The sequence below is a fragment of the Trachypithecus francoisi genome, unplaced genomic scaffold (assembly GCF_009764315.1).
Source record: "Trachypithecus francoisi isolate TF-2019V2 unplaced genomic scaffold, Tfra_2.0 Lachesis_group9, whole genome shotgun sequence".
Lineage (NCBI taxonomy): Eukaryota > Metazoa > Chordata > Mammalia > Primates > Cercopithecidae > Trachypithecus > Trachypithecus francoisi.
In genome coordinates, this window is record NW_022681474.1 from 62,972,757 (window position 1) to 62,990,301 (window position 17,545).

The 17,545-nt window shown below is 38.9% G+C and overlaps 1 protein-coding gene across 1 annotated transcript in view; it reads right to left on the bottom strand.

Moving 5' to 3' along the window:
• Positions 1-17,545, bottom strand: part of CCDC7 (coiled-coil domain containing 7) — a 438,580-nt gene that overhangs the window by 189,334 nt on the left and 231,701 nt on the right. The window contains exon 23 of the mRNA XM_033208742.1: positions 6,975-7,085. Coding sequence (XP_033064633.1) covers positions 6,975-7,085 — 111 coding nt within the window. The remainder of the gene's footprint in view (positions 1-6,974; positions 7,086-17,545) is intronic.

Genomic DNA, 17,545 nt, shown 5'->3' on the forward strand with positions numbered 1-17,545 from the left:
ATAAAATCCTTTACAGATAAGCAAATGCTTAGAGATTTTGTCACCACCAGGCCTGCTTTACAATAGACCCTGAATGAAGCCCTAAACATGGAAAGGAACAACTGGTACCAGCCATTGCAAAAACATGACAAAATGTAAAGACCATCGAGGCTAGGAAGAAACTGCATCAAATAACGAGCAAAATAACCAGTTAATATCAAAATGGCAGGATCAAGTTCACACATAACATTATTAACCTTAAATGTAAATGGACTAAATGCTCCAATTAAAAGACACAGACTGGCAAATTGGATAAAGAGTCAAGACCCATCAGTCTGCTGTATTCAGGAGACCCATCTCACATGCAGAGACATACATAGGCTCAAAATAAAGGGATGGAGGAAGATCTACCAAGCAAATGGAGAGCAAAAAAAAGCAGGGGTTACAATCCTAGTCTCTGATAAAATAGTCTTTAAACCATCAAAGATCAAAAGAGACAAAGAAGGCCATTACATAATGGTAAAGGGATCAATTCAACAGGAAGAGTTAACTATCGTAAATATATATGCACCCAATACAGGAGCACCCAGATTCATAAAGCAAGTCCTTAGAGACTTACAAAGAGACTTAGACTCCCATACAATTATAATGGGAGACTTCAACACTCCACTGTCAACAGTAGACAGATCAACGAGACAGAAAGTTAACAAGGATATCCAGGAATTGAACTCATCTCTGCACCAAGCGGACCTAATAGACATCTATAGAACTCTCCACCCCAAGTCAACAGAATATACATTCTTCTCAGCACCACATCGCACTTATTCCAAAATTGACCACATAATTGGAAGTAAAGCACTCCTCAGCAAATGTACAACAACAGAAATTATAACAAACTGTCTCTCAGACCACAGTATAATCAAACTAGAACTCAGGACTAAGAAACTCAATCAAAACCGCTCAACTACATGGAAACTGAACAACCTGCTCCTGAATGACTACTGGGTACATAACGAAATGAAGGCAGAAATAAAGATGTTCTTTGAAACCAATGAGAACAAAGATACAACATACCAGAATCTCTGGGACACATTTAAAGCAGTGTGTAGAGGGAAATTTATAGCACTAAATGCCCACAAGAGAAAGCTGGAAAGATCTAAAAGTGATACTCTAACATCACAATTAAAAGAACTAGAGAAACAAGAGCAAACACATTCAAAACCTAGCAGAAGGCAAGAAATAACTAAGATCAGAGAAGAACTGAAGGAGACAGAGACACCAAAAAACCCTCCAAAAAATCAGTGAATCCAGGAGTTGGTTATTTGAAAAAATCAACAAAATTGACAGACCGCTAGCAAGACTAATAAAGAAGAAAAGAGAGAAGAATCAAATAGATGCAATACAAAATGATAAAGGGGATATCACCACCGACCCCACAGAAATACAAACTACCATCAGAGAATACTATGAACACCTCTACGCAAATCAACTGGAAAATCTAGAAGAAATGGATAATTTCCTGGACACTTACACTCTTCCAAGACTAAATCAGGAAGAAGTTGAATCCCTGAATAGGCCAATAGCAGGCTCTGAAATTGAGGCAACAATTAATAGCCCACCGACCAAAAAAAGTCCAGGACCAGATGGATTCACAGCTGAATTCTACCAGAGGTACAAGGAGGAGCTGGTACCATTCCTTCTGAAACTATTCCAATCAATAGAAAAAGAGGGAATCCTCCCTAACTCACTTTAGGAGACCAACATCATCCTGATACCAAAGCCTGACAGAGACACTACAAAAAAAGAAAATTTTAGACCGATATCCCTGATGAACATCGATGCAAAAATCCTCAATAAAATACTGGCAAACCGGATTCAGCAGCACATCATAAAGCTTATCCACCATGATCAAGTGGGCTTCATCCCTGGGATGCAAGGCTGGTTCAACATTCGCAAATCAATAAACGTAATCCAGCATATAAACAGAACCAAAGACAAGAACCACATGATTATCTCAATAGATGCAGAAAAGGCTTTTGACAAAATTCAACAGCCCTTCATGCTAAAAACGCTCAATAAATTCGGTATTGATGGAACGTACCTCAAAATAATAAGAGCTATTTATGACAAACCCACAGCCAATATCATACTGAATGGGCAAAAACTGGAAAAATTCCCTTTGAAAACTGGCACAAGACAGGGATGCCCTCTCTCACCACTCCTATTCAACATAGTGTTGGAAGTTCTGGCTAGGGCAATCAGGCAAGAGAAAGAAATAAAGGGTATTCAGTTAGATAAAGAAGAAGTCAAATTGTCCCTGTTTGCTGATGACATGATTGTATATTTAGAAAACCCCATTGTCTCAGCCCAAAATCTCCTTAAGCTGATAAGCAACTTCAGCAAAGTCTCAGGATACAAAATTAATGTGCAAAAATCACAAGCATTCTTATACACCAGTAACAGACAAACAGAGAGCCAAATCATGAATGAACTTCCATTCACAATTGCTTCAAAGAGAATAAAATACCTAGGAATCCAACTTACAAGGGATGTAAAGGACCTCTTCAAGGAGAACTACAAACCACTGCTCAGTGAAATCAAAGAGGACACTAACAAATGGAAGAACATACCATGCTCATGGATAGGAAGAATCATATCGTGAAAATGGCCATACTGCCCAAGGTTATTTATAGATTCAATGCCATCCCCATCAAGCTACCAATGACTTTCTTCACAGAATTGGAAAAAACTGCTTTAAAGTTCATATGGAACCAAAAAAGAGCCCGCATTGCCAAGAAATCCTAAGTAAAAGAACAAAGCTGGAGGCATCACGCTACCTGACTTCAAACTATACTACAAGGCTACAGTAACCAAAACAGCATGGTACTGGTACCACAACAGAGATATAGACCAATGGAACAGAACAGAGTCCTCAGAAATAATACCACACATCTACAGCCATCTGATCTTTGACAAACCTGAGAGAAACAGGAAATGGGGAAAGGATTCCCTATTTAATAAATGGTGCTGGGAAAATTGGCTAGCCACAAGTAGAAAGCTGAAACTGGATCCTTTCCTTACTCCTTATACGAAAATTAATTCAAGATGGATTAAAGACTTAAATGTTAGACCTAATACCATAAAAACCCTAGAAGAAAACCTAGGTAGTACCATTCAGGACATAGGCATGGGCAAGGACTTCATGTCTAAAACACCAAAAGTAACGGCAGCAAAAGCCAAAATTGACAAATGGGATCTCATTAAACTAAAGAGCTTCTGCACAGCAAAAGAAACTACCATCAGAGTGAACAGGCAACCTACAGAATGGGAGAACATTTTTGCAATCTACTCATCTGACAAAGGGCTCATATCCAGAATCTACAAAGAACTCAAACAAATATACAAGAAAAAAACAAACAACTCCATCAAAAAGTGGGCAAAGGATATGACAGACATTTCTCAAAAGAAGACATTCATACAGCCAACAGACACATGAAAAAATGCTCATCATCACTGGCCATCAGAGAAATGCAAATCAAAACCACAATGAGATACCATCTCACACCAGTTAGAATGGCAATCATTAAAAGTCAGGAAACAACAGGTGCTGGAGAGGATGTGGAGAAATAGGAACACTTTTACACTGTTGGTGGGATTGTAAACTAGTTCAACCATTATGGAAAACAGTATGGCGATTCCTCAAGGATCTAGAACTAGATGTACCATATGACCCAGCCATCCCACTACTGGGTATATACCCAAAGGATTATAAATCATGCTGCTATAAAGACACATGCACACGTATGTTTATTGCAGCACTATTCACAATAGCAAAGACTTGGAATCAACCCAAATGTCCATCTGTGACAGACTGGATTAAGAAAATGTGACACATATACACCATGGAATATTATGCAGCCATAAAAAAGGATGAGTTTGCATCCTTTGTAGGGACATGGATGCAGCTGGAAACCATCATTCTTAGCAAACTATCACAAGAACAGAAAACCAAACACCGCATGTTCTCACTCATAGGTGGGAACTGAACAATGAGATCATTTGGACTCGGAAGGGGAACATCACACATTGGGGCCTATCATGGGGAGGGGAGGGGGGAGGGATTGCATTGGGAGTTATACCTGATATAAATGACGAATTGATGGGTGCTGACGAGTTGATGGGTGCAGCACACCAACATGGCACAAGTATATATATGTAACAAACCTGCACGTTATGCACATGTACCCTAGAGCTTAAAGTTTAATAAAAATAAAAATAAAAAAATACATATTCATAAACCAAACAATGAAAATGCATATGCACAAGGTTATTCATTACAGCATAATTGCAAATACTCAAAACCACCTAAATGTACAAGCATAGATCTGTTGAGTAAAGCATATAAACTATGACAACATCAAGTATGGACTATAATGTGGTCCAAAAAACTGCACATACAGTTATAAAAGGAATGAAAAAGATCCCTACAAACTGACTTGGTGATATTTCTATGAAATAATATTTAGTGGAAAAAAACCAAAAGGGAAAATATCTAGAATACTATCTTTTAAGTAAGAAAGAAGAGGAAATAAGAAAAATATGGAGAGATATCTATCTTTATTAAATAAAACACAGAAAGATAAACCAGAAAACAAAGTAGTTTGTTATCAAGTTACTGCAAACACTGCTTGCTGAGTTGCACCCAATGACTATTGTTAACTCTAAATATGTCTCTGGCATGAACAGACAGCCTATGATGACACATTTATTTGAGATTTATATTAAATTTGAAAGAATAAAGTTCTCTCAGGTTCACCTCACCAGTGACCTGAGGAGTTTATAGGAACTTGAGTAGTTTGCTTCTACCATAAAGGAGGTAAGCATGTTAAGATAGTGTGCGACAGTGGCACGTATATAGTGTGTCACAACAGGGCCCCTTGTTCTAAGTGTCCTAAAAGTGTCCAAGGAAGATGAGGAAGGGTGGCAGGGAAAAAAAAGAGATATGAGCACTAGAGATACTCTCCTTTCTTTATAGGCTATCATTTGTTCTCTGAAAGTATGGCCCACTCATGATGAGTTCGCTGACACTGCAAGCATTGTCTAGTCACTCAACAATGAAGTCTCAAAGAAGAGCTTGACAGACTCCCCACTAAGGATCTTCTGGCCAGGCAGTAGGGCATAGGGCCAACATACAGCCCCACTAGAGTCAAAATGGTAGTGATACCTATAACTAACACATGTGCTATTTCCTCTACCTAACACAGTGATCTTAAGATGAATCAGAGAACATGGTCTGTGTTTACCCAGAAGTCTCAGCTTTCAAAACAAAACAAAATTAGGGGTTAGGCCAACAGACCTATTTCCACAGTGGCACCTGAGGATGTATACCAAGTCAGAGTTCAAAGAGGTCATAGTGCAGAATTGCATAACTCGCACCATTTGAACACTAGTTTACCAATAACTGATCTCCCCAATCTCTGACACCAGGATGAGGGTGAAACAGATAATGCACATGGTGTGTGGTCTGAAGCCACCAAAAACATGACCCTTACCCAAACACAACTATGGGTGGGTCCCACTGGGCCACTACAAGCCTCTGTTTATATGACTCCCTCTACTGAATATATTATTGATATAGAAGTACCTTCTGTGTGAACCCCCAATCACATCAGCCTCAAGCCCTGGTGGGAACTACTGCAGTTAAGGTCATTTTAGTGAAGCGTGTGGAAGACTGTAAACTTACTAAACCACAAGTGTCTAGAGATTTGTCTCCAGAAAATACCTGAGGGAGAAACAGAAATCACTGCCCTTATTGCTCAGCTCTTCATAATCATAAAGCCAAAGATGTTCATGAGACTATTTCTCCATGCAATAACTAAGTTGGCCTGTGTATCGCCTTGGGTGCCTATAAACTCCATTGATTATGGGAAGCTTAATGCTATGGTACATCTTAGAACACTACTATGACCTGACATTGTGACTGTCCATAAAGGTAATTACTCAAGCTGAGGGAAGTAGGCATAAAGCAATCGACATTGCAAATGCCCTTTTCAGCATTCCTGTCCACACAGATGATCAGGAACAGTTTGTCTTATATGGAACAGGCTGGAATACACCTTTAAAATCCCTCCACAAAACCATGATCTGGAAGCAGTCTTGTTCCAATTAACCTTCCAAGACATTGATGACTCCCTACTGGTAGGTCCAGGCAAGTCCACTACCCAGCAAGGACTGGATGTTGTACTGGCCCAATGCAGCAACATGGTGGGGCCATTAATACATAAAAAATACAAAGACCTTGTTACCCAAGGGGAATTCCTGGGAGTAAACTAGAAAGGGGAAACATGTCTCATGCCTGAGGAGATAACTGTCAAACTACGGTCCTCTCTTATTGCAACAAATACACAAGAGGCCAAGCAATTTGTGAACCTATTCTGCTACTGGCAGTCTCACACTGGGCTTAATGGAATCCTGATTGCAATCATTTTAAAGTTACCAAAAAGGCCTCTACCTTGGAGCAGGCCCCAACCAACAGAATGCCCTGGAGTCCATCTAACAAGCCTCCTATGCCACTGTTCCCCTTGGCTTCTCTGATCTTTATTTGAGTTACATGTCTCAGCAAATTTTCTGTTCATTGATTGATGCCAAATGGAAGCAGCTTACTGAATAGGTCAGCGGAATAAATTGGGCTTTTGGACCTGTAACTTCCTAGAGTTGGATAAAAGGTACACACTCTTTGAAACACAATTATTGGCCTGTTATTGTCCTTGGTGAATAATGAGCACATGATCATGGCTACAAAATACCATTACAACCAGAAATACTAACTAAAAGTAATAAATACTCTAGCTTTTGTTCTCTAGTTATCTTATGGTATTCACACTTTAGGTTCAAGGTAAAATTTCTGTAAATTCAAGACTCATGAACTGAAGAAAAACACCTTTGCTGTGACTAATTTAAAATAATTTAAAGTTATGTGTAATTTTTATACTTACTGGTGAGTGGTTGCTCTGTAGAAGTTTCTTGTTTCTTTACTTGCAATTTGGTTTTTGACATTGATTCTTGATGTTCAACTATAAGCTTTTCATTTGGTACTTCATTATGAGCTACATAAAGAAAATACATTTATTCCACTAAATAGAAAAATGGATCTATTGTGAAATTTCAGTATTTCAAATTTATAAAACATTTACATGAGCATTCTCTGTCACTTGTTATAGCTAAATTACAATAATGATAGATTTGATGAGAAAATGCTGAAAAGAATTTAAATGGCTGTATGTTGATGCTTTCTCACTTTATAAACATTTCTAGGAATCATATATAGTTAGTCTATATTTTTCTTAGGTTATTTATATTGTATAGATCATACAGATGTCATAAACCAAACAATAAAAATACATATGTACAAGTTTATCATTATGGCATTATTTATAATTACAAAATACTCAAAACCACATAAATGTTCAAGCATTGGATATTGGTTGAGGAAGCCAATGTATATACCATATACCATAAAGTTCTAGGGGTATCTAAGGGAGAGAATACAGTCATAGATTCTTAGTTTCTGTTTCTGGTTGTGCCAGTAAAGCCCCTTTTTCATTCCTCTTTTCCACTTATCACTACAGACAGAAACTAAAAACAATGGCTTTGGGGTGCTAAAAGCCTAAAACAAAACAGACCAGAATGAAAACAACAACAAAAATAAGGCAGGTTGGACGAGCTTGTTATAAACTATAGTATAATGAAAGTTATGGTACAAATAGCTATACATAGAGTTGTAAAAGCAATTTAAAAATCTCTATAAACTGACCTGTAGGGATTTCCAGGAGATAATGTTAAGTGAAAAAAAAACCTGAAAAAGGGAAAACTTGTATGCCACCACTAGGTAAGGAAGAAGGATAAAAAAAAAAGAAAGAAAGGACATTAGAAAGATATTTAGCTTTACAAAATGAAACAGGTGAAATGTAAGAATACAATATAGCTGATTACCTACAAGATGAAAGAGGGAGAAGCAGGGAAGGAATGGAACTTCTCTAAGTATACCTTGCATGTTTTTTTACTTTTGGAATCAGTTTCAGGTTTCATATATTTCAAAAAAAAATAAAACTAAATCATAAAGGATAAGAAGAAACTAAAACTGAAAGAAAACTTAGTGAACCTATTAAAGGGAAAAAAGAACTCACACAGGTAAACCATCAATACAGTATTTAACATATGCCCTAATACATGGGCAAGTGTGTGGAGAATAGACCGTACACACATCATAAAATATTTTCAGTAGGTTTGTTTCTCTAGAAGTACGTGCTAAACAATTCTAAAATAATTTTGGAACCGCAATACAATCTAGATTTCAAGATCAACATGGCTGACTAGAAGCAGCTAGTGTGAACTGCTTTCACAGGAGAGAAGACAGAGTGGCAAGTAAACTTATAAATTTATAAGTGGCAAGTGGCTCTTCAACTGGATCATCCAGGAGGCCACCTTGGGATTCATCAAGGAAGCAGTGGTGACCCATGGAGAGCAGAGAGGAGTGAGGCAGGACAGCTGCCTGCCTGGGATTGGCACAGAGCCAAGGAAGGCTCTCCACTGTACACACCGCTGCCATGAACCTTTGCAAACCTAGGCACAAGAGATACTGCCCAATCCTACTCCCTGGGAACCCCAGACTGACACAGAAAGCTGCATGGTGTCACAGCAGATCCCTGTTCAGGCCCATGTGGAGCTCCAAGGGCTTTGGATTCCTGAGTACCCTGGGACCAGCTGCCATAGCTCTGCCAACAAGGGAGGCAGGGATCTCCCATGGGCCCCAACAATAAGGGCCCCATCTAGGATACTGAGATGTGGACAGACTGTAGGACTGTAGGCCTCACCTCTGAGGTACTTTGCCAAGCAAAGCCAAAAGGCCTAGGTCCTCAGCACAGCCACCCACCTCACCCCCACCCTCCAACCTAAGCACTTGGGCTAACTGCACCTCTGCATTTCTCTAGGGCAGAGATTCCAGAGGTAACACAATAGGCCCACAGCTTTTGCCACTGCCAAAGTCCCCCCCAGTCCCTGTTGCCCTGAGGCGAGGGAGACAGTATAGAGCTCAAAAGCTATCTCGGACCTCCAGCATGCCACATATGCCATACAGAAAAACAGCCAGACTGTTTTTCATGCAGGTCCCAGGCCTTGCTACTCCTTACTGGGCAGGGCCTCCCGACCTTGGCCTTCAACGCAGCCACTCGACTTCTGCCTGATCACTTCCATCTGTGGCAGCTCTGTGTTTCTCTGGGGTGGAATTCCCATTGGCAACTGGCAACCAGTCCCTCTGCCATTGCTGCTGCAGTAGTACTCATCCTTGTTGCCACCAAGCTGGGGAAGAAAAAAGAGCCTGAGTGCTTTATCTGAGCCTCCAGCACACCACAGCTGACCTACAGAGAAGAAGCATGACTGTCTTCCCTGTGAGCCCCCACTCCTCCTGCTCTTCACCAGGCAAGGCTCCCTGGCTTGGACTCCACACAAAGCCACCTCACCATTGGCTGACTGTTCTGATTGGCAGCAGTTCTACCTTTCTTTAAGGTGGAGCTCCCAAAGACAAGTGATAGGACCTATGCTATTGACACTGCCAAGGTCCCCATACCCCTGCTGCCCCCAAGCTGGGGAAAGAACAAAAAGCCTGAGCTTGCCCCAGGGCTGCAGTGTACAACCTGGGAATGCCAAGCCAAGACCTGTGGCTGGCACTGAAGTGAAAGAGAAGCCCACACTCTCAGAGTACTAAGGAGGAGCATGGCTGCAAACACAAGGAAATACAGAGGAGCCACATGCCTTAATAAGAGCCCATTTACCAGCCGTTATGCATAAGTGTCATCTATTGGTTTGTAGTCAAAACTACAACAATAAAAATACTTTGCTAACATACTCCCATGTGAAAACAAGGGCAAGAATTCAGCCACAAATAAAGACCCTACACAAAGCCTCAGTGCTCTGAAAACATTCAGAAATGAAGTCAATTGACTATACTCAAAATACACCATGGTTAAAGAAATATCAGCCAAAACAGATAAGAGAACCAGTGCAAGAATGCTGTCAACTCTATAATGCAGGGGGTCTTCTTATCTCCAAACAACCACACTAACTCCCCAGCAATGGTTCTTAACCAGAATGAAATGGCTGAAATGACAGACATAGAAAATTTGGATAGCAATGGGGATCACTGAGACTCAGGAGACAGTTTAAATCCAATCCAAGGAATCTAAGTAATCCAGTAAGACTATCTCAAGAGATGAAAGGCAAAATAGTCATTTCAAGAAAGAAATAAATTGATCTCATAGAGCTAAAAATTCACTACAAGAATTGCATAACACAATTGGAAGTATTAACAGCAGAATAAACAAAGCTGAGAAAATCTCAGAGCTTGAAGACTAGTTCTTTGAATTAACCCAGTCAAACAAAAATAAAGAAAAAAGAATTTTAAAAAATTAAAAACCTCCAAAAATGTATGATTATATAGAGACCAAATGTGGGATTATGCAGAGACTCACTGGTGTCCCTGAAAGAGAGGGAGACAGAGAGAAAGCAATTTGGAAAACATATTTAAGGATACTGTCTACGAAAATTTCTCCAACCTTGGTAGAGAGGTCAATATTCAAAATCCAGAAATTCATAGAACCCCTTTAAGACACTATACAAGATGACCATCCCTGAGACACAGTGATCAGATTCTCCAAGGTCAATGTGAAAGAAAAATATTAAAGGTAGCTAGATAAAAAGGGCAAGTCACTTACAAAGGGAACACCCCCCCAAAATCAGGCTAACAGCCGACCTTTAAGGAGAAATCCTACAAGCCAGAAGAGATTGGGGGCCTGTGACAAATCCACAGCCAATATCATACTGAGCAGGCAAAAGCTCAAAGCATTTTCCTTAAGAACTGGGACAAGACAAGGATGCCCACTCTCACCATTCCTATTCAACATAATACTGGAAGTCCTAGTCAGAGTCACAGGCAAGAAAAAGAAATAAAAGTGATCCGAATAGGAAGAAAGGAATTCAAACTACCTCTCTTCACAGATAATGTAATTCTATATCTAGAAAATCCCACAGTATCTGCCCAAACACTCCAAGATCTGATAAACAAGTTCAACAAAGTTCCAGGATACAAAATAAATGCACAAATTCAGTAGCATTTCTATATGTCAGTAATGTCTAAGCTGATTGGCAAATCAAGAATGCAATCCTATTCACCATAGCTACAAAAAGAACAAAATATCTAGGATTACAGCAAACCAGCAAGGTGAAAGATCTCTACAATGAGAATTACAAAGCACTACTAAAATAAATCAGAGATGACACAAATAAGTGGAAAAACATTCTGTGCTCACAGATAGGAAGAATCAATATTGCTAAAATTGCCATACTACTCAAAGCAATTTACATATTCTATGCTATTCCTACGAAACTACTAACAACTTTTTTTTTTACAGAATAAGAAAAACCTATTCTAAAATTCATATGGAACAATAAAGAGCCCAAATAGCCAACGCAATCCTCAGCAAAAAGAACAAAGCCCAAGATAGCACACTACAGAATTTCAAACTATACTACAAGGTTACAGTAACCAAAACAGCACAGTAGTGGTACAAAAACATACACATAGACCAATGCAACAGGTTAGAGAACTCAGAAATAAAGCCACACACCTACAACCATCTGATCTTTGACAAAGCTGACAAACCAAGCAACAGGGAAAGGACTTTCTATTCAGTAAGTTGTGCTAAGATAACAAACAGGCTAGCCATATGCAGTAGATTGAAATTGGAACTCTTTCTTTCACCATATTAAAAAGAAAAAAAAAACTCGAGATGAATTAAATACTTAAATGTAAAACCCAAAAATATAAAACTCTGAAAATTAAACTAGGGAATATCATTCGGGACATAGGACTTGGCAAACAAATCATGAGAAAGATGCCAAAAGCCACTGCAATAAAAACAAAAATTAACAAACAGGATCTAATTAAACTAAAGAGCTTCTGTAGAGCAAAGGAAACTATCAATAAAGCAAATAGACAACCTACAGAATAGGAGAAAATATTCTCAAACTATGCATCTAACAAAGGTGTAATATCCAGAATCTATAAGGAATTTAAACTAATCAACAAGCAAAAACCAAAGAACCCCATTAAAAACAGGCAAAGGACATGAACAGACACTTATCAAAATAAGATATATATGCTGCCAACAAGCATAGGAAAAATGCTTAACATCACTAATCATTAGAGAAATGCAAATCAAAACCACAATGAGATACCATCTCACACCAGTCAGAATGGGCATTACTAAAAAGTCAGAAATAAGAGATGCTGGTGAGGTTGTAGAGAAAAAGGAAGGCTTATACATTGCTGATGAGAATGTAAACAAGTTCAGTCACTGGGGAAAGCAGTTTGGAAATTTCTCAAAGAACTTAAAACTGCCATTTGATCCAGCAACCCCATTACTGGGAATACCCCCAAAAGAATATAAATCATTCTACCATAAAGATGCATGTATGTGCACTTTCATCACAGCACTATTCACAGTAGCAAAGACAGAATCAACCTAGGTGCCTGCTCATCAACAGTGGACTGAATAAAGAAAATGTGGTACATATACACCATAAATTGTATCCCTTGCAGCAACATGGATAAGGCTAGAAGCCATTATCCTAAGGAAATTAACACAGGCACAGAAAACCAAATACCACATATTCTCTCTTGTAAGTGGGTACACTTACACATTTTAGTACACATGGACACAAAGAGGGGAAAAATAGACACCAGGGCTTACTTGAGGGTGGAGGGTAGGACGAGTGTGAGGACTGAAAAACTACCTATTGGGTACTATGCTCACTACCTTGGTGACGAAATCATTTGTACATCAAACTCCAGCAATACACAATATAGTCATGTAATAAACCTGCAAGTGTACCACTTGAACATAAAATAAAAGTTGAAAAATACTAATGATGCTGATACATTTGAGTAACTGTGTTATGGACTAGTCAGGATTCATACAGTAGAAGAAAGAATATACATATATGAAATGGAGAAAGACAAGAACAACCTCTGAGAAAATGAACTGGAATTTAAAGTGTCCAAGATTTGCCATGAATTCTAAATATGACTTTACAGGTATATATCCATGTTTATAGGCAAATGTATATGTATGCAGACATATGTGTGTATGAAGGTGTGTATATGTGTGTGTGTATATGTGTGTGTGTGTGTGTGTGTCTTTATATGAATACACTGAAGAATCCAACTTCAGGCCAACCCTGCTTTTGTGTGATCTTTCAGATCCAATCATGGACAGTTACAAAGGCATTACCTGGCAATTATCATAGAGATTCCCAACACAAAAGAGACTTGAGGTAAGATATGTGTACTGCAGGCACAGGAGGTAGTTGCAATCTTGAATCAACTCCTCTTCCCTTGGCCAACCAGGCTCTTGGGCATATAACATTTTTAGTCCAGTCACCTTAAGTGGAAAACCTCTTTATAGGGGAGGGTAGGGACTTCACTGTACTGTTCAGACAGTAACTGTATTGTGACAAACAATGACTGTATTGTTCAGTCACTGCCTCTTCCGAGACCATCTATGGTGTGAGGTAGTGGGGTAGAGGAAATCCTTAAAGAAACTTTTCTCAGTTCTGACTCAGTATTCTGTACTTAACCAATCCTAGCCTTCCCCACCACTACCTCCCACAGACACAGGTCCAGTCAATTGGTTCACCACAAAATTCAAATGTTAACTGACAAATTACTATGCTGAAATAGCAGCTACTTCCGGTACAGCAATTACTTACTAGCTGAGAGAGTGTTGAAAAAAAAAATAGTAATTGAGGACTAATTCCTGGAAAATCTGAGCAAAGGCTTTCTTGAAGAGATCTTTTGTTACTGAAAATGGAATCTCAACGGAGGAGACTGATGGGGCTCTCCATGAAAGCACTCAGGGACATGTAGTAACTAAGGGGTGCTCTTGACTAGAGTACACATTGTAATAGTTCCTATGACTAAAACAAGTGTTATCACTCAGCTCCTTCCAGTGAATCTTTATATAAGTCAGAGAGCCTGGTGAAATTTACCCCAAATTCTCTCAGTTTTCAAAAGTGAACAACAATATGGAGTAGACCAGGTCCTTATGTCCCCATTACCCAAGGACCTCTACTAAGAAAAGTAATGAATTGGGAGATGGGGAAGACGTATATTTTTTGAGCATTTTGAATAGCGGTGTCAAGATGACTGTGATCTTGACAACCCTTGACGCCAAGATGACAGGCAAATAGATAATGCTGTCTGGTTTTGGGTCTGAGGCCAACATCAAGGGGACCTGTACCCAGATAAGAAAATATGTGTGTCCCCAGGGCAGGGAACATCATATACCGGGGACTGTTGGGGGGTGGGGAGCTGGGGGAGAGATAGCATTAGGAGAAATAGCTACTGTAAATGACAAGTTGATGGGTGCAGCAAACCAACATAGCACATGTATACCTATGTAACAAACCTGCACATTGTGCACATGTACCCTAGAACTTAAAGTATAATAAATTTAAAAAAAAAAGAAAGAAAGAACATATGTGTGTCCCTATGGGCCAACATAAACTTTCATTGGTACGGCCCCAACTAATGAATCCCTTATGGGTGTAGATATATTGTCTATGTGCAACCCCACTGACTTATCCAAGTCCTCATGGAAGGCTTATTTCTTTATTATTCCTTAACTTATTGCTGCAGTTAGAACCATTTCAGCAGGGCACAGGAAGACTGTCCTATGATCTACCTATGTCCTATACTTAGCACCTCTGTCTCCCAAAATCTGTCTGGAAATAAAAAAGAAACAACTGCCTTATTTGCTGAAGTTAATATAGAGAAAGTCTCCTTGAGATTATATCCCCATTCAATAACTCAGTACATCTATGTGCAGGGCCTTGGATCAATAAAAGATTTTCAATTGATTTTGGCTGTTCAATCCATACAACAGCTCTTTGGCCTTTGTTAGTGGTATCTGACATTGTAAACATAACAGAAGCTATTGTCTAGAGTGTGAAAACTTATTATGTAACAATTAACACTGCACATGCCTCATTCAGTCTCTATCTACATAGAGATTATTAGGATCAGTTTACCCTTGCATGGAATGAATAAAATTGACCACTAATGTACTTAATTTCCTATCTGTAATCAATGCATGAACTATAACATAGAAAAAGTCTCACTACCAGAGGAAGGACTAGCCTTCTAATACAGTCATGACACTATCCCAAACATGAAACCCCCTAAATAGGACTGGATGCTCTGTTGATGCACAGGTGATAACTCTCTAAATCATTATTACAAAGTACAAATACCTAGTACCCAAGTGTAATTCCTGAGCATTATCTGTGAGGGGAATGTGGTCTTATTCCATGTGATAAAACTGGCTCTGGCCCTCTCTGATCAAACAATTAAAAAGAAGATTAATGAGACTATTTGACTACTTATACTCTTGTATTGCTTATGTGGCAATCTTAATGCCATCCAACTACGGGGTTACAAGAAAGTTGTTGCCTTTAAATGTGCCACAATCAGGAGGATGGCCTGGAGGTCCTCCAACAAACAACCCAAATAGCACTACCCCTGGGCCGCTCTGATATCCATTTACTGTTTGAGTAAGAGGTCTTCTGTTTGCCAATTGAAGGTTATGGCAGAAGGACACTGCCACAGGTCAGAGGAATCTATTGAGCTTTTGAACCTGTCATTTTCAGAAATATCTGAAAAGTATATACCCTTTAAGAGACAATTACTGGCCTTTTATGGGGCTTTGGTGAATACTGAGCACACAACCCATGCTTGTGAAATAGTCTCAAGACAAGAAATTCCAACCAAAAGTTATCAATACTTTTGTTTTCTAATTATCTTAGAGTATACATGCTTTAGGTCAAAGTTAAAATTTTCTATGAAACATATGCCCAGATTCATGAATCAAAAAACTTCTGATAAGTTGAACTTAAAATAAATTAAAATAGGGGGACTGATGTAAGCAAGATGGTGGAATAGGAGACCCAGCCCTCATGCTTCCACAAAAATGCAGACTTAACAAACAGACTAGGATAAAATTACCTTTATGAGACCTCTGGAATTCAAACGAGAGGCTACAGCACAGCAGTGGAACACAGAAACAAGGCAAAAGTGCAATTAAAGGATAATAAGAACAGTTTCATCTCTACTCATGTCATACCTCCCCCAAGTTGGCACAGCACAGTGCCAAGAGAGATCTCCTGGGCTTTTCAGTTTTCCTATGGGGAATAAAGTGAGCATTGGACTTTTCCCAGCCGATTATGGTATAACCTGAGAGGCCTACTTATATTGCACCACAATCAAAATACTCAGGGAATCAGCATAACTAGATCACCTGAAGGTAGCTAAAAAACAAAAAAAGGCAGGAAGGGGGTTGATCAGAAGCTCTCAATAAACAGTATGGACTCAATAGCTGACATACAAATCACAGCAGCAGGCTTGCCCACAAACCCTGAGAGCTAGCATTCCTGTGGACCCTGACAGCTGACCTGCCCATGAACCCTGCTAATGAACCCACACAAACTCTGGCTGGGCTGTCTAGTGAAGGGCCAAAGCCAGCATGTAAAGATGCTTCTTTAAATGCACATACATCAGTGAAAATACAAGGATCATGAAGAATCAGGGCAATATGACCCCACCAAAGTAACAAAATGTAGCTCAAATAGGAGATTCTTAAAAATGGAGATCTATGACCTTCCTGATAAAGACATAAAAATAACAGTCTTAAACAAACTCAGTGTACTAAAATAGAACACAGATAGACAACCAAATAAAATTAGGGAAGCAACACATGAACAAAAAATGAGAGGTTCAACAAAGACTTACCAACCATAAAAACGTAAACCAAACAGAAATTCTAGAACTGAGGAACACAATGAATAAACTGAAAAATTTCATAGATAGCCTCAAAGGCAGACTTTATCAAGCAGAAGAAAATAGCAAAGCAACAAACTCTAAGACAAGTCTTTTGAAATGTCTCATTATGAGAAACAAAAAGAAAAATAATGAAAAAGAGTGAAGAAATCCTACAAGATGTATGGGATACCATCAAGTGAACCAATATATGCATACAGAAGTCCAAGAAGAAAGAGAGGGAAAATGGCAGAAGGCTTATTTAAAGAAATAATGAATACAGTTTTTTCAAATCTGAGGAGGAAAATGGACTTCCAGATACATGAAACACAAAGGATCCTAAATAGGTTGAATCTTAAGATGTTCACACTGAAACACATTAAACTGTCAAAACTCAAAGAAAATTTTGAAAATGTAAAGAAAAAAAATGACATCACATACAAGATAAACCCACAAAACTATCAATAAGCTTTTCAGCAGAAACCTTGCAGTCCAGAAGAGAATAAAATAATATATTCAAAGTACTGAATGAAATAAATGTCAACCAAGAATACTACAGCCAGAAAAATAGTGCTTTAAAAGTTAAGCATAGATACTTTTCCAGACAAACAAAAATTTAGCGAATTAATCAACACTAGA